A 25,698-nucleotide genomic window follows, 5' to 3' on the forward strand; every position below is an offset into this window, starting at 1 on the left:
TTCGGGCCATAGAAAGAGTAGGCTACATTGTTACGATGTTACATAATTCATTCCACAGTACTTTGAAAACGTCGAATGTGTAAAAAAGTAGGACTTGTTAGAACTTGCGCACCGCCCCTCACATCCCGCGGCGTGATACGAGTTCAGCGCGGAGGGTGCGGCGGTCCGCGACACACTGACGCCAGGCGAGAGCACAGCGAGTCTTGTTGTATGAATGCTGTGTAGGATCGCGTCGAGGTGGCGCACAAGGTACAGTAAACTTTACTTTTGTATTTAACGCGTCAACAAACTGTGAAAATACGAACGGCACGTAGCCTATTTGAATGCTGCTTAGAGGAACGCGCAATTTATAACTTACGTTTCTCGCGCATTGAGATCAGTAATGAAGCATCCAACTTGGTTGTTCTTCATAACAACTCAAGAGAGTAAATCACGCAGTGTTTGCTATGGTTCATGTGCTGTGTCTGCACATCAGCATTTGGTTCTCACAGTTATGCTGTTTGTAATGCATAAAGTACAATTTTGTTTGACTGTCACATGATGTTTGTGCTGTTGTTGATGTTTTGTTTTCCAATCAGGATGATAATAAAGTCATTGATCTTGATTATTACATCCACACACAAATGTGTTAAATTTGTTTAGTAAATTCTTTATACATTATTTATTCACTATACTCCATTTCGTTCTTTAAAACCCACTTTTTATTGTGCAGTTGTATGGAATATTCTATTCTTTGAGTAGGATACTCAAAAATGGCAAATCATACACATCACTTACAGTGAATATTTGCTCCCGTACATGATGCATGCAGAGACCTGAGCCAGATTTCCTGACATCATTGAAGATGACATATCAGATTACTCAAAGGACAAGAATTTGTCCTTGTCCATGGTTTGCTTGGATTTTTTATTCTGACACATTTTGTGTGTGACAGACATAGAAAATGAGTCTGTGTGATTGATTGTCTAATATCAGCTTAAAAAACTGTAATGTTTGGGGGAGTTGTCTTTGGACATAGACCACTTGGTGGAGAAAGATCAGCAATGAAGCTCTGTTACAATTGAGTGTTGCTGGCTGGCCAAATATACAGATACAGTACATTGCAAATCCATTAAAATAATTAAATGTACAGATACATACATTATACTTGTACATAACATTCGTGTAAATTACAACAGCAATAATAACGAAAACAGTTTAAAATTGGATAGAGCAGGGGGTCTGCCAATTACTTTATACTTGTACATTACATTAAAACAATTGAGACAATGAAACATTAAGCTGAACTTTAGTATCTTAATGATAGCTTTTTATAAAAAAAAGAAATTCCAAAAAAACATTTAGTTCAAACAGAGACCCCTGTTCTACCCAATTCTGAAAACCAAATCTTAAATGACAAGTTTGTACAGTGACCTACAAATTGTATTTATTTACTTTACGGTTTTACATAAACAAATTAATCTTTTGTTTAAAAAGTTGTTTACATTATTCATATTATTATTATTTTTGTTGTTGTTTAAAATAATAATATAATAATAATAATAATTATTATTATTATTATTATACCTATTCTAGTTAAAAACATCACACTATTTGTATACCAATATGTTTCTTCACAGACCCTAAAATATGTTTTAAATATTATTTGAATTTTTGTTTTTGTTACTGTTATTATACTACGAGGAGGCAGAAATCCCATAAATAAACAAACAAACAACATCAAAAAATATTATCCTATATACAGTAGGCCTATAGTTGGAATCCATCACACAATTAAATAATGTCATCATAATATAAGACATCTGACAGGCATTTTGCTTTCTGTTTGCAAAGTGTAAAGTGAATGTATCCATATCTTGCTCAGGTCTGTATATGGATATGGCCATACCATAACTATGCATTTAATGTATTTATGTATCTAAATATGAAGATCTACATGCCTTTCCAAAAATTAGTTTTCCATAAGTGTAACAGGTTAACCATCTTTGTATAATCTTGGTGGTTTCTTGGCTCTGTGAAACTCTGCCTTGGTTCACAACATACCGAGAACAAATGATTAGCCTTCAGTTTACATGTTCCTTTCGCCAGTTTGATTTAAATGTGGCATTGCAGGGAATTTGAAGCACACTTGCTCTTGGTCTGAGAGTCTGTCTCTCTCTCTCTCACTCACTCACTTTCACTTTTCTCTTTATCCCTCCTTCTCAATTTGTCCAACCCCCAACCTTTTTTATTTTTTTATTGGAGAACATCGCAATTGAGCTGGCGCTTAATGGAGGGCCCAAGATCCAGCCCTTGATAAATAATGTAAGTTCTTTATAATGCAGAGTCCCCTGGGAGGGCCGAGAGAGCATCATTACTGCCTCCTAAATTGATTAACGGCACTGAACCAGCGCAAAATGATACATGGATATGATGCGGGGGGTCAAGGCTGTCAAAGTTGTGTGATGGGAGCCACATTAGCTCTGCCTGCTGCACCAACCCTCAAGCTAATGCTAATATTTACATGCACTCAGGCTTGGAGTGCACTAACTGAAACGTGCAATGATTGCATTTTAATGGCCGCCCTGCATTGCAAATGTAGAAACCGAAACTGCCGTTTTTGGTCCATTTGTGCAATTTTTCAAGCAGCAAGACCACAGTTTACTGGTCCCTTTACGTTCATCTCACCCTGCACTCATTTAGTATCCACCAATTTTTGCATCTTATGGCCATGCACTAGGCAGTTGGCCCACACAGTGAACTTACTTTTAAAGCTGCTGTAGGTAACTTATGTAAAAAAAATATTCTTTACATATTTGTTAAAACTGGCATTATGTCCTGACAGTAGAATGTGAGACAAATAATCTGTGAAAAAAAAAATCAAGCTCCTCTGGCTTCTCCCATTGGTCCTATTGCCATTTGCTGAAATGCACCGATCCCGGTCAGAAACAACCAATCAGAGCCAGGAGGAATGTCTTAGCAGTGTCAATTATGCTTGTGTACGCGCTGATCACACCTTTCTCTTGCACAGTGCGTCGTTCAATCTCAAGATTTCCGGTGTGCCGCAGCTGTGTTAATGGTGGAGAAACAACCTAAACTGCCAATTTCTCAAGTGGCACCTGCTCATAACACAAAGATATTAAAGGAAAAAGACAGATGACGATAAACAAGTGAAAAAGAAAGAATTAGACACAGCCCATTGACTCGGTGTCAAAACTCTAGCCGCGTAACATAAAATGTCACACACTGTGCAAAGCAACAGTTGAAACCTGCTAATTCACTGGCTTGCATGTTGCTGAAATAATGTAATAGCAAACCTTATCTAGCATTAGACCTACATATCGGTAGAATAATTACTTACTGTTGCGTTAGTTACTGTTATATTATCTTTCTAGCTGTTTATAACTTATAGAAAGTGTGTTACATTACATGTATTGCAAAATACGTAATGATTTGAGGACCAAGTTTGTAGTCAATGTATGGGCAGGCCTTAGTCAATGTAAAGCATATTGTTGATGTTTCGTCTCTACTAGTGAATGTGCCCTAACTGTTTTTCCGCCATCATCGGTGGCCGTGCTAAGCTAAGTCAATGTTTTCTTAATTTGATTTGATTTGATTTATTATGGATTAGACAGACAACAATAATCCAAAGGATAACATGATAAAGTGTAAACACTTATTTCCAACATGGTGTAAAAAAAACAAAAAAACAAAAAAAAAACACACAAACATGTAACTATTACAAGACAAAAACATTTAGCACAAATCATCCAAAACAAAAACATCCTAAAATCATAAGACACAAAGATAAACAGGCTACTCTAATTAAAAAGATTGGCTACTCTGTTCCATAAATAAGCCTTAACTTGATATCTAAAACTCCATACTGCAGCTTTAAGCATTGGATGTTTTGACTGGGCCCCAGACAGCCCAAACTATCATTGTCTGAGTCAATACAATGGTATATTGACCTTTTATGTAAGTGTGTGGTCAGACTAGTGGTCAGATTTTATGAATCCTCAATAAAATGAATCAATTCCCATCACTCCGACAGCCTTTATATGCCATAGAGTTCATAGGACTATGGAATTCCTCTCAAAATGACATGGAATTGAATTAAACAAAACAGTTGGCTGGCGATTTAAAGACCTGTCGGTGATTATAAAAGTATGGATCTAACCAGACAGACAAATACCCCTTTTCCACCAAAAAAGAACTGGTTCGGAACTGCTGCTGCGGTTCAAAGTTGATTCGGAGTTGGTTTAACTTGTGAACCCGTTCAGAACCTGTTTGTTTTTCCACTGACTAGAGCCACTGTGTAGTGTGTACGTCGCCATACGTCTTAGCTAGAAACGCTTGCAAGTACAACATTACTTTGGGATAATCTCTAACTCGTGTACCAAGAAGGCTTTAAAAACAATTGAAATATGTCTTTTAATTTTTTCGTTTGATATGTAATCTTTTCTGAAGTTATGTACCCCTGTCTTGTGTCTTTTTTTCTTTCCATTTATTTGTTCTATATTGTGACTGTTTTCTTCTTTGCTTATAATGTCTTCAATAAAAAAAAATAGAAACACTTGCGCCAACTTCAAGCATAACAGTTACAGAGGAGGCAGACTCCATCGTGTTTCTGCAAATGTTTCTCCTGGCTTTGCGATGGTCAGAAAAGACGTTTAGAACGCATCTAAACCCGCCCCAGCCCCCGACGTAAGCATGACTTGGTAAAAGAACGGTTCTAGTCCAGCAAAGAGTTGGTGCCGCTTTGGAACCATTTTTCCCGGCCGAGAACCGGTTCTTTGCCTGTCGAAACACAAATGCTTTGGTGGAAAAGGGGCAACAAAGATCTTACCAAACCCAATGGGCATGGTCTGAGAACAGTGTATGGTTGTTCAACCAGCACATGCTGTAGGAATACCCAATCTGTGTGGTGTTTGGGTTTGGGAAGTGTGCTTTCAACATGTATGACAGCTTCCCTAAGGGAACAGCTGCGTGTGTGTGAGTTTGAAGTGGCCTGCAGCCTTTGACAATGAGAAGCCTGGGCTGCCTGTGATATGTAAAGATAAAGAGGCTCTTGATGTGTCAGGGAGATACTTGTCCCACACAGGTGTTGAAGAGTTTCTCTGTCCCAACAAAGTCTTGTCATCAGAGAGAATCGACTGTGTCGTAATATGTTCCTTGTAATATTGCATTGTCACTTTGATATCATAATCTCAATGTTGCTTTGTGACACAATTTCACTTTTTTCAACCACTAATTTTCACATTTTTCTCTCATAATGTTTATGTCTGTTGCTAATGGTGTTACATTGATTTCTCGTTTAACTTCAAAGGGCATCTATTATGGCCCTTTTTTACAAGATATAAAAGAAGTCTCTGATGTCCCCAGAGTGTGAATGTGAAGTTTTAACTGAAAATACCCCACAGATTATTTTTACAGCATGTTAAAATTGCCACTTTTTGGAGGTGAGGACGTGCCGTTTTTGTGTGTCCCTTTAAATGTAAATGAGCTGTTGCTCCCAGCACAGAGGGCGGAGCTTCAAGAGCTCGTGCTTCAGTGTCAAGGAAAATCTCATCTCACGGAATGGAAATATCAGAACAGAAACTGTAGCAGTGTTCAGTTCGAACCGGAGTCGGTCAATTATGACTACAGAGCTAGAAAATATATTCTGCATGGAGATATATCATGTATAGTTTAGCTTAATTATGGTAACTTATTTGTCATCTTGCTTTTATCAACTATACTAGAGAACTATACCGATTGATCAGCTGGTGATTGGAATTGGACGATTTTTACGTTATCGGCCATGGCCAGCGATCGGCCGGACAGTCTGACATATGCCAATTTTATGCCAAAAACATATGCTCTCAGGCGGCATGATTAAAATCGTGCAGCATCACACATGCACACGGAACACACATGTAGGAAACCTTAAATGAGCAGCGCAATTTTTTTTCGGCCTGCATGTTAATCAGCGACTGCATTCACACCGGGACCAGGAGCCGCACGTGAGCGTTGAGCAGGAGCATCGCATGAGCAGCAGTGAAGCGGTTTCGGCACCGAGTCTATTTTTACTGCACTGCTCATGCTCAATTAAAGTGAAAGCACACTTTTGATGGACAAAATAAAAATGATTTCATACAAAAAGTGCCCAAAATGCACAGAATTTGCATGTCTAGTGTGTTTTAACAAGAACTGGAGTAGGAAATGTCAGAAATTAACCCTAACCTAACTTTAACCCTAACCCTGACTCTTTATAGAAAATATTCATAGAAAATGTACCCATTTAAACTTGTTTTTATTATTCAGTTTGGGTAAAAGTATATGGGGTTTTATAAGTTAAAAATATAGAAACTTAAATATTTGTGTTATTGAAAATAAAAAAGTGGGTAGAAAAAATAAAATCAGAATCGGCCTAGAAAATTGTAATCGGTGCATCTCTAATTAGTACAAGCCTGTTGTAGCGGACCTCGTCTGAATGCCAAAAATATTTGTTTTAGTCCAGACAATCCCTAGCCTGATATTCTAGTCAGATTGTGAGTCTGATACTGCTCCATGGGGCTTTGATTATGAGGCGTGTCTTAACCGAACTAAAAAACAAACAAACCAAAAAACAAAACAAAAAAAACCTTTGCAGTTGAGTTTGCACTCAATTTGGATAAATCAGAGCAACGCAGTAAGTGGCGTATGTTGCACGCACTGCACGCACGCTAAGTAAAATAACAAGTGTAAACGATCTTTGCCTGTGTTGTAATAAGAATTTAAGGAATTGTGGAGTACTTTGTGGAGTAAAGCATTTTTGCGAGATATAGAAAAGGTGAATGTATTTACAAACAAGTTCTCCGTTTAACATTAGATCTCGACAATAAAGCAAACAAATCTGCTCACATTTGTCAGCCCTGTCTCAACTTTATAACACGGTTGCAGCGCAACTTGACTGATTTTAACAAATGGAGATCAAAGCCCGCCCTGGCAATTTGATTGGCCTGACGATTTCTAAACAGATCATAATTACTCATCAATAGATTGAATCCAGACCGAACTTTCCGCCCAAAAAATGTTGTGGGCAGGGTTCGGGCTGGCATCCAGGCTACAAAATATGCAAAAACAATGCAAAAAGTGCACATTAAAGTCTTATAAACTCTGTCTCTACCTTGCATTATCGTCAACATACACAGTGAATTACACAAAACACTCGTTACAACTAACAGTGAACAAAACACAGACTTTTTTGGTGGGTGCTTAATAAACTGGTTAACTTTATATCTGCATACAGCTTGTTCTGAGACACTGCTTATGATTTATGGAAAGGACTTTTATCACTGGTTGGATTTTTATCATTATAGGGTGGTTGTGTACACACACTGCCACCACACATTTATGTTCAAACATAAAAATGCATTTTGCACATTAGATGCCCTTTAAGTGTTATTACCAAGTTATTACTACATTTACCCATTTTTATTATTTGACATTTCAAGTGTTACATGAACTGCTGAAAAAACAAGAAAATGCAAGAAAAATATATCGATTTTTCAAAGTTCATGAGAAATTATATAATTGTATAGGCTATAATATATAATTATACGAAATTTATTAGATCATATACTTTAAGAATTACCAGTATCAACTCTAAAACAGTCCAAATTTATGAAAGCTTCTGCATTTAATTTTAAATCAAAATATATTCATTTCACTTGCTTAAACTTTCATGCTGCAATGGTTCATCAGTAGGTGAGCATATTCCTGTTCATTATGTTTTTCAGTCTCAAAAGTGTGTGGGGGGTATGGCAAGGGGGTAAATAAAAAGTGTTTTTTAGACAAATCTAACTCTAAAAAGTTTGATCCCTGGATCAAAAATTTAACTTTTTAAATAGTTACTTTAAAAAAAAAAAAAGAAAAAAAAAAAGAAAATATGATGGCAATTTTCCGGGTCAAAATAGTCCAGAATCAGTTATTAAGGTTAATTATTCCTTCTTCATCTGCATTTATCAATCACATTAATCTAAAAAAAGGATTAAGCAATAGAAGATTCCACACAATTTGATGCATTGACAGGTCTTTTATGGTATTTGCAAGCTCACCTTATTCCACAAGAACAGATGGAAAATTCCTCACATATTCATCTTTTACCCATCTGTTATCTTCCTTTACTTGTCTTAAGAAGAAGCTCTGAGGAAAGAACTTGTCATGCTAGAAGTTTTAAGAACGTTTAGGATCCCTTGTGTAAAAAAAAGACAACCCCAAAACCAACCTGAAAGAAAAAGATCTTGCAGGTTAGTTGGGGATGCACTTCCTACCCTTTGCTCATCTCCTCCCTGACAACAGCAGAAGGTCCCAGGCTTTTAAATGAACTTTTGGCTGGGAGCTGATGCTAAATATAGGAGCAACTTTTTAGCCTCCCTGTCGCTGTGGTCCATGATAACAGCTATACTCTCTCCTTCCCATTTAATAAATTGAACCTGTTTTCATTGAATGACTCCCACTCCAATGTGCAGAGTTCATAAGAGTTTATAAGCCAAAGACATTTTGTGATTTTTGTTGAGATCGATTTACTGATAAAAGATATTTGCTGTAAAACGTTTAGGCTATTGAGTTAGAATAATATTATTAGAATATTATTGTTGAAACTGGTCAGTTCTATAGAGGCATTTGTGTTGTGATACGTTGCCCTGATTGTAACCTACATCAGACAAGCTTTCTAAAGTGAAACAGTAGCTGAGGGCAGTCATACTCACCGAGGACAACATTATTCTTAGCACTCAGCATAGTTCAAATAGCTGCTCTCTGATGTCACCTTTCTTATCTAGTGTTGATGGGCCAGAATAGAGTCAGTGGATAACACTTACCTGCCACTCAGACTCTGATACAACCTAAAGTGGATTCATATCAATCACAGACAAGTCCTTGGCAAAAAGATATATATATATATATATATATATATATATATAAAACCTTAGTCTTTATGTGTGGAGGTGATGGGCAAAAAGAGAATGTATGGTCTAGAAAGAGCTAGAATAGTGTTTTGCTACTTAGAAGTGGTTCAGTTATCCTCCTTGAAGTGAAATCATCGGAATCTTAAAAAAATATATATATATATATTTCATGGCTTTATTCCAATGAGGATGCTATGCTGAACCATCTGGTAACTTCAAAAGAAGTGTGCAATCTTGCATTGTGCACTCTTATTTCCCTTCCTATTATCATGAATGTTGGTTAGTGAATGGCTGCCTTGGGATCCTTCTGAATGGACACCTTTATTCTTATCTCAAATGCTTTTCTTCTCTATTCCAATAATGTTGAAAGACTCCCTTTATTATTTGCACTTTTTGCCTGTTGACCACTTAAACAGTTAACTAGAACCTAGAATATGTTCCAAAGCCTACAGCGTTATCTTGAATAGCATCCCGTAATAAGCTGCATCTTTACATACGAGGAAACTGATATGAGCCAGGAGGACATTGTTCAGCGCTATACAGCATCACTCAGCAGTGTGTCACGGCAGTATCGTTTAGCATGCCGTATGAACACATCCCACTTCCCATATTCTGAAAGCCATTTCGAGAACTTACCGTAGAGCAGATGTAATTGGAAGCTCTGCGCTGTGACTCTAAAGGCAGCCATTCCGAGAAGCTGTAAAATAATGATGCCATCATCAGTGTTGTCAGGGTAGAAGATGTATTGCCTCATTTGTTCTGGATTTGTGGAATTAAGACTGGAATACACTATACGACTTTAAAAATCTGAACACTAGGAATTATACCCTTACCAAATTTGATTACAGAGGAAAAACTGGCAAAAAAACAAAACAAAAAACAACAACAACTGAGGATCACACACTACCAGACTCCTTGATTGTTCTGAACACAACAATAGAAGAAACATGCGGCTCATTGCTAGAAGACCATAGATTGTAAAAAAATAATATGGACGAAGTGTTGGGTGAGGTCACCCGTTTCTAAGCATTTTTTTAAGCCCAAAGCGGCAGAGATGGCCGTTACCATCTTGGGAGTGCATCACTGCGCGTCACTCCCGGATAACTGAAAATGGGTAAACAGTCGGTTAGCTGACGTGACAGGAAACAGACAGCAGACAAACGGCTAGTGACAGCAGCGGCAATCCACCTGTCACTCAAGTGGCCACGCCCTTTTAAAATATAGACTAAATATAGAATATGTATTGACCAAAACCACCTTTGTAAAAAAAATAAATAAATAAAATCTGCTGTGTTGGACTCGAGAAAAGACCGAAAGGTTGCCACTTGTAGAAGACGTATGACAAATTAAAAAACAGTACGTAGTCAAGCAGTTCAAAATATCAAACGTATTTCATATACTCTAACTGGATGGAATCATAGATAGCTGACTTGTTGCCTCGCCGACCTATTTGGCAATGACTTCACAGGCAATGTTTGTGTATGAAGTAGGTAACTCCTGAAACTGATTTTAGACAGGCTGATTTTAGAAAGGCAGCATTACAGTCAAATTATCTACAACAAAATAGAGAGCACTTGAATATTTGTTTACTACAACACTAATTTATTCCTAAAAATAAAAACAAAAGTTGTTGTTCAAAAACATATATTCACACACTAACTGACCACAATGCACTACATCCTGATGCCATTTTATTTTTAGTTCAACTGTCACAGAGTTCAAGACACAGGAAAGTGGATTCATTGGATTTTGTTGCCAATGAAGAATACATCTATGCTGCCTTCAAAAAAGATTAGATCATTAGACAGGATGTGATGATGATTATGATCATAAATTCAGACATTCCTTGTTGCCTTCCTGCCTTACAGCATTTTTCAGCTTTTGGATTTGGCAATAATCTGAAGCTAAAAAATATGTCTGTCTGTGATTTTCTGTGAATCTGTTTACTACCCAATATCTGCAGGCTGGATCTGGCAACTAGTGTCGACTTGTGCAGACTGCAAATCGGGGCTAAAATCTGGGCAAAGTCATGTAGTGTTTTCCAGCCTTTAGTGTCAGTACTGAAACGAATCCCAAAGTAATGTCCGACTGTGTTGTCTGTCTCTTTACAGGTGCACTTGACAATCTGACCTAACTGTGAAACAACACAACTTTCAACAATACCCTTGTTCATGTGTCGCTGTGGTTGAGTTTTTGATTCTCGGAGGAGGTAGAGCCGAGAGTCCTTGTTCCTGTGTGGTGGAATCCTACGGAGTAAGTGTGACAACGTTGGCTGGGGCGCACGTGGCGCCACAATGAGCGTCATCTCGCTCTTCTCCTTCACCAGCCCGGCAGTCAAGCGACTGCTGGGCTGGAAGCAAGGTGATGAAGAAGAGAAGTGGGCTGAAAAGGCAGTGGATGCCCTGGTCAAGAAGCTGAAGAAGAAGAAGGGTGCTATGGAGGAGCTGGAGAGGGCACTCAGCTGCCCCGGTCAGCCAAGCAACTGTGTCACAATCCCTCGCTCACTAGACGGGAGACTCCAGGTGTCACACCGGAAGGGGCTGCCTCATGTAATCTACTGCCGAGTGTGGCGTTGGCCTGACCTACAGTCGCACCATGAGCTCAAGGCCCTGGAGTGCTGCGAGTTCCCCTTTGGGTCTAAGCAGAAGGATGTGTGCATCAACCCCTACCACTACAAGAGAGTGGACAGTCCAGGTGAGTGATTGAGTTTGATCAAGAGCAGTATGAGCAGCAGCTGAGAGATACATTTGGATTCATCTCAGTGACTAAATGTTTTTAACCTGTTCACCAAAAAGAATCACTCAGATTTGTTCAATGACCCTTTCTGCAGGTTCCATTATTATAGGAATAGTCATTGAATCATTTAAACAATTAATAATTAATCAGTTTATTCATTCATAAATTATTTACAACAGGCATTCACTACCAACATATTTACACCAAGGATGATAACTATACGTTGTAGCCCTCGGGTCATGGGGTCTATACGACCCCATTCGACTTTTACTTAATTAAAAAAAAAAAAGGTTCCCTTCATCTCAGTGGGATAAGATTTTTTGACTTTTCATACATTATCTATCTATACACACACACAACAAACTGGGCTTGATTCGGTTGTTCTGAAGGTATGTAAAAAAATGTTTACACTTCTGGACTTCGGGGGCAATATGACCCCACATTGAAATGAATGGGAAATGTGAAAAAAAAAAACAACTAAATATATATTTTTTAATGTGTCAAAAAAAAAGCATAAATCTGAAATTTTTTACACAGAAATTAACGCCTAGTACTAGAGCATAAATGCAATGTATCATAAAAAATATATATATTCCGTATGCAAGCTAATGGTGTAGAATTGTGTGGTATATGGATACAAAAGTACTTTATATCCCCAAAAACACAGCATTAATGAATAGATGAGAAGTAAACAAAAAAATTATATAGTATTTGTATGATTAAAAGTGTATATTTTACAATTACTCAATCAATTGTTGGGGTCGTATAGACCCCAAAGCCCAGAAGTGTAAACAGGAAACGAAGATTACCTTCCTAACCATTTGAAGGTTAATAATAGAGAAGTCCACTCCACAACTATAACAATAACTACATGAACAATATCGTTGGAATCAGTTTCAGATTTTTTTGCTAGCTAATGAATGACAAAATAATTGATAGCCAATCAACATCTGTTGAAATAGCTCAAGCATTTAAAGTGACAGGCAACATAACTGCAGTGCACTCTTATAAAAAACAGAATGTTACTGTCCATCGGTGTAGACAATATCTTTATAGTTATCCTTCATTAACAAATGAGTTTCCACAAAATCTTCCAAGAGACTCCAGAAAGAGTGTTTATGCATCATAAGCAGTTACTCGACAAATGACAACATCAGGTTGTTAATTTATTATCTATAAATCTCTTCCATTTTGTCAAAACTATTTTGTGAAAACAAAGACTTGTTCAGAGAAGGTCCAACTAATGAAATTCTCCTTGACAGTCCTCACTTAAATGCTTGTTCTCGCAAGCAGTCATGTGCTTTAAAAGGGCAATACTTCAGTGCACAACAATTATGAGTCAGTGCATGGAAGGAAACAAGAATGATTCTTTCTCTTTACAGATAAGTTCCAAAAAACGCATTCATTCACACTCTAAACACAGGATTCCCATAGTCACACATTTTAAAACCAGTTTCCAGGGGTTGAATGCTGCAAACCCAGATAGCAAACTGACATTGAATCAACGTGGAAATATGACATCGAAACAACGTTGATCTGATATTGTTTTGCTCATCGAATTAACGTTGAACCAACGTCAGACGCGTCATTCTTTCAAAACTAACGGAAAATCAACTTGAAATCAACGCGTTGTTTCAACGTTATGAAAGCAAACCAATTTTCGATTTCATTTAGCTTTGAAGAATGCCGCGTCTGACGTTGGTTCAACGTTAATTCGATGAGCAAAATCAACGTTGTTTCAATGTCATGAGAGACGTCGTTTCCACGTTGGTTCAATGTCAGTTTGCTGTCTGGGAAGTCATAGAAATCTATAATACCGTAGTAATACTTGTGTAATATTCTTCCACTTTAGGGAACTCTTAGTGGTTTTAATCTCTTTAAAATGTTTGTGAAAATCCTTACTTAGAAGTCACTGAATGTCACTGAAAAATCATGGAAAAGTCGTGGATATGTATTGGCAAAAAGGTGTGGGATCCTGTTAACACAGCTAAACTGGACTTTGTTAGTGAGTCAGTTGTTAAAGCAAAGATATTTTGTGCTTTTGGAATATTTTGTTTGAAATAATTTAAAGGGATAGTTAACCCCAAAATAAAAGTGTTGTCATCAGTTTCTCAGCCTTAAGTTGTTGCAAATCTGTATGAGTTTCTTTCTTATGTTGAACCCACCAGACGTTATTTTGATGAATGTTGGTAACCAGACAGTTGAAGGTAGACATTGACTTCCATAATAGGGGAAAAAAATACTGTGGAGCCAACGGCTATTTACCAACATTCTTCAAAATAATGTATTTATTGTTCAACAGAGGAAAGAAACTCATACAGGTTTGGAACAACGTGAGGGTGAGTAAATGATGACAGACTTTTCATTTTTGGGTGAACTATCTCTTTAAAGGATTAGTTCACTTTTGAAAAAACTTTTGCTGATAATTTACTCACCCCCATGTCATCCAAGATGTCCATGTCTTTCTTTCCTCAGTCGAAAAGAAATTTAGGTTTTTGATGAAAACATTACAGGATTTTTCTCCATATAATGGACTTCAATGGGAACCGGATGGTTCAAGGTCCAAACGACAGTTAATAACTGTTTCAGATGCAGCTTCAAATGTCTTTAAACGACACCAGACGATGAATAAGGGTCTTATCATGCGAAACGATTGGTTATTTCAAAACTTATTCCAAAAATGTAACTTTTCTAAGGACAAATGCTAGCCTTGCTCTATTCTGTGAAGCGCGTATTACGTAATTACGTTCAAAAGGTCACGGGCGACGTAGCCGAAAGTACAGAGTCAGTGTTTACAAGTTGAACGCATAGGTTGAACGTGCAAACTAGCTCAAACACCGTTTACAAAAAAAGGAATTAAAAGGTAAAACAACGATGTCGGACGATTTTGATTCTGTACTTCTGGCTACGTCGCCCTTGACCTTTTGAACGTAATTACGTATTACGTGACGTTACAAACGCGCCTCAGAGAATATAGCAAGGCTAGCATTTGTCCTTAGAAAAGTTACATTTTTGGAATAAGTTTTGAAATAACCGATCGTTTCACATGATAAGACCCTTATTCATCGTCTGGTGTCGTTTAAAGACATTTGAAGCTGCATCTGAAACTGTTATTAACACTATCTTTTGGACCTTGAACCATCCGGTTCCCACTGAAGTCCATTATATGGAGAAAAATCCTGTAATGTTTTCATCAAAAACCTAAATTTCTTTTCGACTGAGGAAAGAAAGACATGGACATCTTGGATGACAAAAAGTTTTTTTCAAACGTGAACTAATCCTTTAAGTGTTATTATCAGTTCATCTTGGTGTACATATTTTCTCTTTCCTGTTGTTAATATTTTAGTGAGTTAAAGCACTCTTTCAGTGAATCCAATATGACTTATATAGCCCACGTGTACCTTTGCTATGCATGTTCCTCAGTTTTCCTTTCCCATGGTTCCTGCAGATGGTCTCTTTCTTTTTCTGTCCTCCTTCCCCTTTCATATCTCTCTCTGGCCTCTGCCAGGTGCTTTTCTCATTTGTTTGATCCTGATACCGCTTGAGAGAATCTAGTAGCATCGAAAATCGTGGAGTCAAAAACCTTCTGTGCTCTCTCTCTCTCTCTCTCTCTGTGTGTGTGTTTGTGTGTGTCTTAATGGGAAATGAGAACATTTTCTTTACCTCTGCTTTTGGTGAAAGAATGGACTTCAAATACACAGCCCCCTTTTTGTTGGCTAAGCAGAAGATGAGGGTCAGCTGACAACACAGAAACAGCTGTCCACAGTATGTGTGTGTGTACATATATGTGTGTGCACATTATGAGAGCAGGAGCAGGAAATTCCAGTCGGAGGCAGAATGAGGGCTTTGTTCAGGGTCTGTGTACACTTGTGTGTGTGTGTGTGTGTGTGTGTGTGTGTGTGTGTGTGTGTGTGTGTGTGTCGGCTGAAACATGCAAACATGTGGCTGTAATGAGGAAGAGTTTTACAGGAACTTCTGTCACCCACAAAGACAATAGCAGGAAAGAGAGGATGCCTGCCTTGCACACGCTTGCAGGCCTGTGGAAATCTGGACACCTGTCTTTCCCCTCCTCTCCAGAGCGCCAGCATGCTGGCAACATTCATTGTTTAACAGTACTCATTGCTATATCACTAAAATACAAGTTCCCACTGGTCTCACTGGAAACAACTTGAACTATTAGCCTGTCTGAATGAAAAGGCATGCGGGCAACATTGGTGGTGAGACGTTTAGCTGAAAATCCACTTCAAAACACCAGTTACCACATTTTATTGCTCTACTATTTTTAGAGAGCATGTCTGTGTGTGACAACTGTGAATATGTCTCTTGGATGAGTTAGTTGTAGACTCTTGGATGTGATGGTTAATTTACAGAAATGCAGAAAATTGTGGACAACAAAACACTAAATATAAATAATCATACATTATTAAATGGATTGTTCACCCAAACATGAATATTCTGCTTTTATAGCGTTCACAAATCTGTAATTGATATGTTGATATGTTGACGACGGTATATGTTTTTGTCCATACAATGAAAGTTGTTTTACACCACATTGACTTTAATTTGATGGACACAAACATTTTTCAAAATATCTTCTTTTCTGTTCCACAGAAGAAAGTAAGTCATATAGGTTTGGAACTATAGGGTAAATAAATTGTGTGTTTTGATGATAAACTAGTGTTTTGATGATATGTACAGTACAGAACATTTACAGTTGAATTTTGTGTTAGAAATTAATTATTTTGCCAGTACATCCACCAAAAATCCTCCAAATCACTATAGACCATTTTGCAAGATGTAAACAACACTGGTCCAGAAGCACTTCCTGTTTCAGTTTTTTAACACTACACAAAAGCTGGGATAAAATACAACCAACAGAACATGTAAAACTGAATCAAAAAGTTAAACAACATCTTTAAGATGTTTTCTTTACATGTGAAATAAAATAAACAGTTACAAACTGAAACAGGAAGTGTTTCTGGACCAGTGTTGTTTACATCTAGCAAAATGGTCTATAGTATAATGATTAATATTCAGAGCTATTGGGTTTTTGGCAGGACATTTCCAGAATTCATACTTGTGTGTTCATGTCGTGTCCATAAACAAAGAAAAGAAAAATTAGCCGGTAGTGGCAGATGAATTCATGTCTCATTCTTATCTAAGTGTGACGAATTCTTGTGTCATATCTTCTCTATTCTAATTGCTTATGATTGGCATATTTCTTCTCTATTCCTAGTTCTGCCACCCGTGCTGGTCCCACGAAACAGTGAGTTCAATGCGAAACTCTCTATGCTGCCACGCTTCCGTAACCCACTTCACCAGACAGAGCCACCAATGCCTCAGAATGCCACCTTCCCTGACTCCTTTCCCCAGCAGCCAGCAAACACCATACCCTTCACCCCGAACTCTCCAACCAACAGCTACCCCAGTTCGCCCAACAGTGGCACAGGCAGTACAGCCACCTTCCCCCACTCACCATCCAGCTCGGACGCAGGCAGCCCTTTTCAGATGCCAGGTGAGCTGCACTTAAGATATTTACTCTTCAGTGTTTTGCTTTCTACACTACCGGTTAAGGGTTTTGGGTTGGTAAGGTTTTTAAAGGCATGTCTTATTTACGCCAAAGCTGCATTTATTTGATCAAAAAATAAATTTAAAGGTAAGATTGTGAATTTTACAATTTAAAATAATTAATTTATGTTATAATTTATTTTAAAAATGTCCTTTGTTAGCAAAGCTGAATTGTCAGCATCGTTGAAAACAGTTGTGCTGCTTAATATTTTTTATGTAGAAATGTGATCATTTCTTTCAAATTTAATAATTTTTAATTCTTTAATAGAAAGTCCAAACAAACAGTGTTTATTTGAAACCAAAAACTTTTGTAACTTTATAAATTTCTTTATTGTCACCTTTGATTTATTTAATGCATCCTTGGTGAATAAAAGTATTAATTTCTTAAGAAAAAATCTTACTTACCCCAAACATTTTAATTGTAGCACAGGGCCCCTAAAGTTTTGCATTCCTCTGAGAAACATTTGGGGCTCCGTACTTTTTAATGTCCATGAGATTTTTAATGTTTGTTTTGAGACAGAACTATTGAGCACGGCACTAACAATGACAAGGTCATGGTCAAATGTGTAAAAAGTAAATAGTATTTATATGGTACTTTGATACTTGTGTGATTGCCATATAGAATAATATTAAAATTATACTGTAAGGTACTTCAAATAATACAATTATATTTTTTAAAGGACAGCAGACACATTGTTTGCTAACTGAGTTAAGTTTTAATTACTTTAAAATTAAAGTAATTAATTATTTACTTTAATTAGTAATTACATTTTTTTCTTACTTTTTTACTAGTAGTATTTTTTACTTTAATTAGTAATTAAAATAAAGTAAAATTTATTTAAATGACAGAAGATAAATAAGGGGCACAAATAAATATGACTTTCTGTAGTCTGCCATGAACTTCTAAGAAAAAAAGAAATAAGTTAATTGTAGGTCTGTTTATATTGTATATAAGTTATAAGTGTTGGGTGTATTCTGTGGGACAATATTGATCTATTTTTGTTTTACTGTGTTTTTGGGTGTTGCTTCAAAAGAAACCCCTCCACCTGCTTATATGCCCCCAGAGGAGCCAATTACACAGGACTGTCCACAGCCAATGGACACTAACCTGCTAGTTCCCAACCTGCCTTTGGAGATCAGCAACCGACCAGGTACACTCCATTTGCATCATAAAACCCACCATAAAATAAGACGGCACACTAAAGCTCAATTTATACTTCTGCGTAGAACTCATGCCGTAGCTACGTTGTAGCCTGTGTCGCGCATACCTTTCGGCGTACCCTGACGTGCACCTCTCCAAAAATATAACAACGTGCCAATTCTACGCAAATGCTGTGATTGGTCTGCTTGAACTGCTCCCTTGGGTTTCACATGCTTCCTCTGCATGTGTAATTTCACATCAATGCGGACAACGACGAAGAAGTATAAATGAAAATTAACGTGTAGCCTAAATCGTAGGCTACGGCCGGCGTAGGTCCGACGCAGAAGTATAAATCAGCCTTAAGCTTCAGTCACTCCAGCAAAGATATTGCCTCTTCCTTACAGCCTGACATGGGCAGCTTAAAACTATCAGCAGCTGGCTGCCCACACTGCAGGTGCAGGAAGTCCACACACAAACATACTCTCTCTCTCTCACACACACACAGACATAGTCACAGACAGTTTAACTTTTTGTCACTTAAAGAGATAGTTCACCCAAAAATTAAATTTCTGTCATCATTTACTCACCCTTTAAGTTTTTCCAAACCTGTATACTTTGTATACTAACGCAGTAACATAATGAGGCTCCATACATACAAAACGAAGCATTGAGAACTTTGTAAGTGTACAGACCGTTTAATAAGAAGATACTTTATGAAGACAGTTCACTTCGCGTATACAGACAGGAGCCATCTTAAAAAATAGTGTCGATAAGTCGATCACCGAACGCCATTCATACAGTTCAGAAGTTCGTTGAACTTCATAGAGTTCAGATCACTCAGCACGACGTTCGTGGTTCGACTTATCGAGACTATTTTTTAAGATGGCTCCTGTCTGTATACGCGAAGTGAACTGTCTTCATAAAATATCTTCTTATTAAATGGTCTGTACACTTACAAAGTTCTCAATGCTTCGTTTTGTATGTATGGAGCCTCATTATGTTACTGCGTTAGTGTGGGGCTATTTTGAGCCTTGTTAGTGGTATAAACTAGCGATTTCTTTTTACTTAGTCAATGCCCCCATTACTAGCATTATACGCTAAACAGTTTTTAGAGATAAAACTCTTTACATTCGATTATCATGAAAACAAATTTCAGAGAACGGTTGACTATGTACCGATGTTTTATTAGACCAAAGGTTCATTGTTCGCCGGAGTTATCCTTTAATGCCGAGTTTTGGTTAATTTGTGACGCACTTCAGTTCACTGTCTCTAGTGCTTCATCAGATTCATTCTCTGAGCTTAACCGATGTAAACTAGTGTTTTTCCTTGATGCCTTGCCACAACCAATCATGCTTGCATGCTTATTGGCTCACTGACGTTGACAAGATTAACCCCTTAGGTATCTAAATTTGGTACCAAACGACAAGACATTTTTTGATACTCGATGGTATCAAAGCAATTCAAAAAGTTGATACCCCGCCCTAGTGAAACACAGAGTTCCACAGGAGGTGAGGGGTGTGTGCAAGGTGTTGAAATATTTGTGGAAGTTGGGGATGCGGGCTCAAGCTGCTTCCTGTGCAGTGCTGTACTGTACACTTCCATTGTGATAGGCTAATGGGAAAAAAGTAGACAAAACACACCTGTGGCCCAGTGTCACAGGCCAGAGGAAGCTGTCAAGAAATATGCCATAGATAAACACATTTAACTCTCTTTGGGATTAGCACAGTAGGAACATATGAGCTGTGGGTATCAGAAAGAGGACATGTGAGTGATTGGCATTTTATGGGACCCAAAACAAGTCGCACTTTATGGGATTTGATACGGACAGCAAGCAATAGCCCTCATTTCACCATCTAGGTTAACTATAGACCTGATATAGTCCAAATTCTAGCCAAAATAACCTTGAATTTGGTCTTTTTTGTCTTTTTTGCCGAAATAACTTGCGAGATGTATGATATTTCATCATGTAAGCAAAGTCAACAGTGATTACAAGGTGTTTGGTTTCATTTCTTTGACGTGTTCTATGCGTAGCCTGTGTGTCTATTCTTGGGCTATGGTTAGACGTCTATTAAATTTTCACTGACAGCCTAAATTTTGCCTTGTTTTGGCCTAGACGTCAGGGCTGCATTTGGACACTATTCGACATCTTTTATGCGCAAAATTGCTCGCTGGGATGTATTATGCTGATTTGGTTGTATTTTGGAGGCCCTTGAATAGTAAATTCCTAACCAATCACTGCTGCCTGTTACTAAAGTGTTACCATTAATAGCCTAGCAACAGTGACATCATATAAATACCCTAGTAAAATCGATATGCCCTCGGCTGTAATAGATGAGATGCAAGTCTAAATTTGTTAATCATATTGCTAAATCACTTTCAAAGATGCAGTCTAGTACTAAAGGTGCATTGATATATTGCAAAATAAAATGTTTTGTGGGTAGAGTCTACTGTGCAAATGTTTGGGGTGAGGTTTGTATACTTGGATGCATTGCATTGATCAAAAGTGACAGTAAAGACATTTACAATGTCACAGATTTCTATTTTAAATAAATGGTGATCTTTTGATCTTTCTATTCATCAAAGTATCCTAGAAAAAAATATCACTGAAGACTGGAGTAATGACTTTGCCTTCACAGGAACAAATTGGATTTTAAAATAGATTAAAATAGGAAAAACTTATTTAAAATTGTAATGATATTTAACTATATTACTTTTTTACTTTTTGATCAAATTAATGCAGTCTTAGCATGTGAGTTAATAATCTTTACACCATACTAAATGGTTTGCTATGGTATTTGCATGTGCACTTGCATTCATTGAGTTTTACATTTAACATTTTGTGCAGATGTTCAGCCTGTGGCCTATGAGGAACCCAAGCACTGGTGCTCCATTGTGTACTATGAGCTGAATAATCGAGTGGGAGAGGCCTTCCAGGCCTCCTCCACCAGCGTACTGGTGGACGGCTTTACCGACCCCTCGAACAACCGCAACCGCTTCTGCCTGGGTCTGCTGTCAAATGTCAACCGCAACTCGACCATCGAGAACACCCGACGCCACATCGGAAAAGGTTTGACTTGACACTGAAATAACTGTTTAAATCAACTATTCTAGGATATATTGCGATGTAATTGGGTGATTATTTATTGGCAATATGAAAAAATATGACATGGACATGGTGATAGAAATATGATATTGATGACAAATCGCTGTTAAAGGGATAGTTCACTTTGAAATAAATTTTTGATATGTTTTAGCTTACCTCAAGGGCATCCAAGATGTAGGTGTCTTTGTTTCCACAGTATTTTCAATGTTGACATTTTTCGGTCTGACAGACTATGACTGACAGACAACAACGGTTTGACCAAAAAATGTCAAAATTGAAAATGCTGTGGAAACAAAGTCACCTACATCTCGGATGCCCTTTAGGTAAGCTAAAACATATCAAAAATTAATTTCAAAGTGAACTATCCCTTTAATAAGCTATTATACTTTATAATTTAAACTCACAATCACTTTTTTTTTTTTTACACATTTTGCAGGAGTCCATTTGTACTATGTGGGAGGAGAGGTGTATGCCGAATGTTTGAGCGACAGCAGCATCTTTGTCCAGAGCCGCAACTGCAACTACCACCATGGTTTCCACCCCACCACCGTATGCAAGATCCCCAGTCGCTGCAGTCTAAAGATCTTCAACAACCAGGAGTTTGCTGAGCTCTTGGCTCAGTCCGTCAATCACGGTTTTGAAGCCGTCTATGAACTCACCAAGATGTGCACCATCCGCATGAGCTTTGTAAAGGTACGCTATAAACTGGATAAACTGATAATTCATAGCTCACCCAGCAAAACTTTCATTATTTACTCACCCTAATGCGATTCTGAATCTGTATGCATTTCCTTCTTCTGTGAAAAGCAAAAGAAGATATTTTGAAGAAATTTTCTCAAAACAGTAATACTGTGAACTATATTATAATTTAAAATAATTGTTTTCTATTGCAGTATAATTTGAATTTTAATTTATTCATGTGATGGTAAAGCTGAATTTTCAGCATCATTACTCCAGTCTTCAGTGTCACATAGTCCTTTAGAAAATCATTCTAATATGTTTTGTTAAATTATTATCAATTATATATATATATATATATATATATATATATATATATATATATATATATATAATTGATAAAATTTAGCAAGAAATCAACACTAGTAACAAGCAAAACAAGAAAACGTGGTTATGCTTCCTTTTACAGTACAGTACTTACAGTGTACTAGAAAGTACTTGCTAATATAAGATAAATACATGGAACAGGGGTAGGTTTAGGGGTAGGTTCAGGGTTAGTACTAGTTATTACCCAGTAATTGTAGTTACTAAAATAAGTACATAGTATTTACATGGGTGACTGGACTGTAAAAGGAAGCGTTACCGTAAATGTTCGGCCAAATGGCGATTGACACTGGTTCAAATACTCGCTATATATATATATATATATATATATATATATATATATATATATATATATATATATATATATATATACAGATGTGAGTAAAAATCGGTTGGCGAGTAGTCTTCAAGTAGAATTCAATTATACTACTGGCGAGTAGAATTCAATTATAATTTTTGTTTTTTAGTTAACTTTCCCTTCATGTAGCACACAATTTTAAAGGATACTCCACCGTTTTTTTTAAAATATTAAACTATGTTATTCCCTTAACTAAGACGAGATGATAAACCTCTCTCATCTCAGTGCGTGCACTAAATCGCTCTGTCTTGCGGCAAAACTTTGTTAGCACTTAGCTTTGCCCAGTTCATTAATAAGGATCCAAGCAAAGAGGCGACCAAACACCTCCACGTTTTCCCAATTTAAACACAGTTTCATGAGTAGAGTAAACCAACCAAGAATGGTGACACAAAATAAAACATTGTGCTTTTCTAAGCATGTAAAATGGATAACAATACTTACTTTACTTACTTTTTTACTTTATTGTCAGACGAATCTGAAATTTTTCTTGCATAACAGTGTATATGTTTGCAACATCCAACACACATTCCACATCGACATACTCTTACACATCACATATTACAATACTACATACATATAACGTATATACATACATTCTACATCGACATACACTTACACATCACATATTATACCATCCAAACAGTACATCACTTATACTTTTAACACCTTCACACTTGATCTCTAATTGGATATTTTGTTTAACGCTATGGTAGCCTGGTGCACAAAGGAGTGTTTCAGCCTCACTTTGTTAAATCTGGGCACTCTATACCTCCTATTTGATGGTAAAAGTTCAAATTCTTTATGCAGAATATGCAAAGGGTTAGATAATGTAATCGGAATACCAAAGCAAGTGCTTGGAAGCACTTCGACTCGCGCATATATATCTATGGACTCGGCGCATCACTCTGGAGAGGGAGCGGATTTTTCAGGAGTGATGATATTACTGTGCCGCGTCAAAGTGCTCCCAAGCACTTGCTATGGTATTCCTCCATACATTTTAGTTATCCACTTAGAAACATGTACACGCTATTTTGTGTCACCATTCTTGGTCGAGTTACACTACTTGTGTAACTGTATTTAAATAGGGAAAACGTGGAGGTGTTTGGTCACTTCTCTGCTTGGATATGAACTGTGCTAAGCTAAGTGCTAACAAAGTTTCGATGCAAGACAGAGCGATTGAGCACACGCGACGAGAGGGGTATGTATCAACTCTTCTTAGTTAAGGGAATAGCATAGTTTTATATGAAAAAATGGTGGAGTATCCCTTTAAAGAGAACTATAGACATAATTGTACTTGTTTTTCAGGGTTGGGGTGCAGAGTATCATCGACAGGATGTGACAAGCACCCCATGCTGGATTGAGATTCATCTTCACGGGCCCCTGCAGTGGCTGGATAAAGTCCTTACCCAGATGGGCTCTCCTCACAACCCCATTTCCTCTGTGTCCTAGACAGAGCTGATCATAAGGCAACTGCTGATGTAACCCTTTCAATCTGGGTTCCCATGCAGAAGCTGATTTGTTTAGGGGGGTGTGGGAGAAGGTAGGAGGGTGGGGGTTGTATTCTACTTGAAGGAAGTTTGTTTGGGGGCATAACATTTGGCTGAAGAGTCCTCAGTTCTCAGCCCGTGAGAATCTGGAAGATACTTGACAACTTTTGTGTGACCAAGCATGTTAAATGACGAGGCCATCATACTTGGGGCAAGTATCCTCCTTTGGTCTTGTTTGTGAGTGAAGTTGGGTTTTAAGCCAACTTTTGTTTGTTTTCTTTCTTATTCTTTTGCATTTCTTCTCCTTTTTCCAGTTTACAAATCAGTATTCCATTGGCAAAAAAAAGATCTGCGTCATAGCTTAGAGACTTGTACAGTGTTGTACAGAGTAGTATAGCGTGAACACGTCCGGTAGACAAAAAAGTAAGATAACATAGCAGAAATATAATGCTTTAAATGAACTGAATGGCATGAAGCTGTGAGAAGATAATGAGGTTATTAATGCAAAATTTCTCACAGCTGGAAAGAAGACAAAATGTAGCAAAAATGGACACAAATGTCAAATGTAGAATGAAAAATACATATATTTGAATACTTAAATCTTTTGAATGGGATAAACGTATGGGGAGTTAGGGCATGTTAGTAGTGGGTAGGGATGCATGGGCAAACTCATGCATATGTTACGCTGATTTCACCGCAGTTGTGTTCGACTGATTTTAAAAAAAAAATGGTGTGTAAATGTACTTATTAGTAGAGAAAGTGCTGTGCAGTCTGTTTTTTTGCAAGTGTGGTTTGATCCCCAGGATTGTAAGTCAATGATGTCTACGAGAGAAGAGGCAGGCGTGGTTTACTTTGTCCCTATGTTGTGCACTGTGCTGCACGAAAGAACGTCCTTTCACTGTTATTTTTTTCCTGAAATGCCATGAATAATCTGTTTTCATAAAACACCTTTAGAAAAGTAAGAGAAAAAATATACGCAATGCCTGTGCATTTTCAGCATTTTTCGAGTAAAATAGTTAACTTTTTTGTTGACAATTCTAAAAAATGGCACTAGAGATATTGTTTTGTAAAAAGTAGGTTTTTTTTTATTAACTTGCTCTGAGTTTTTTTATTCATAGTGAAATCCCATCCACTGTTAAAATGTAAACATTTTTGTATTTTTTGAAGAAAATTTATAATGTTGTTCCTTCATATCTGCACTTTCATAAGTGGCTTCTTGTCTCTGTCCTTTTATTTTTGTGCTGTTCTTGCTTGCTTGTACTCTCAGAAAGCAGTTTTATTCCATGAATATCAAAGTCTCTACTGGAAGATTCAATAAAATTGTTTCATTA

At 37.3% G+C, this 25,698-nt stretch overlaps 1 protein-coding gene across 1 annotated transcript; it reads left to right on the top strand.

Moving 5' to 3' along the window:
* The first annotated feature begins 100 nt into the window (after positions 1-100).
* Positions 101-25,698, top strand: smad1 (SMAD family member 1). The gene is made up of 7 exons (XM_039649588.2): positions 101-249; positions 11,024-11,606; positions 16,885-17,163; positions 18,251-18,367; positions 21,203-21,424; positions 21,897-22,153; positions 24,186-25,698. Exons 2-7 carry the CDS (start codon positions 11,207-11,209, stop codon positions 24,327-24,329), a joined length of 1,419 nt encoding a protein of 472 aa, XP_039505522.1. The 5' UTR covers positions 101-249; positions 11,024-11,206; the 3' UTR covers positions 24,330-25,698.

The sequence above is a fragment of the Pimephales promelas genome, chromosome 6, assembly GCF_988280905.1.
Source record: "Pimephales promelas chromosome 6, fPimPro1.hap1.1, whole genome shotgun sequence".
Taxonomy (NCBI): Eukaryota; Metazoa; Chordata; class Actinopteri; order Cypriniformes; family Leuciscidae; genus Pimephales; species Pimephales promelas.

What these genes read in the sequence shown, in the direction of transcription:
- smad1 (XM_039649588.2), top strand. Translation starts at nt 11,207, where the DNA reads ATGAGCGTCATCTCGCTCTTCTCCTTCACCAGCCCGGCAGTCAAGCGA. An exon ending in CAGCCCTTTTCAGATGCCAG is followed by an intron (nt 17,164 to 18,250) that starts GTGAGCTGCACT and finishes TTGCTTCAAAAG; the next exon opens with AAACCCCTCCACCTGCTTAT. An exon ending in CCGACGCCACATCGGAAAAG is followed by an intron (nt 21,425 to 21,896) that starts GTTTGACTTGAC and finishes CACATTTTGCAG; the next exon opens with GAGTCCATTTGTACTATGTG.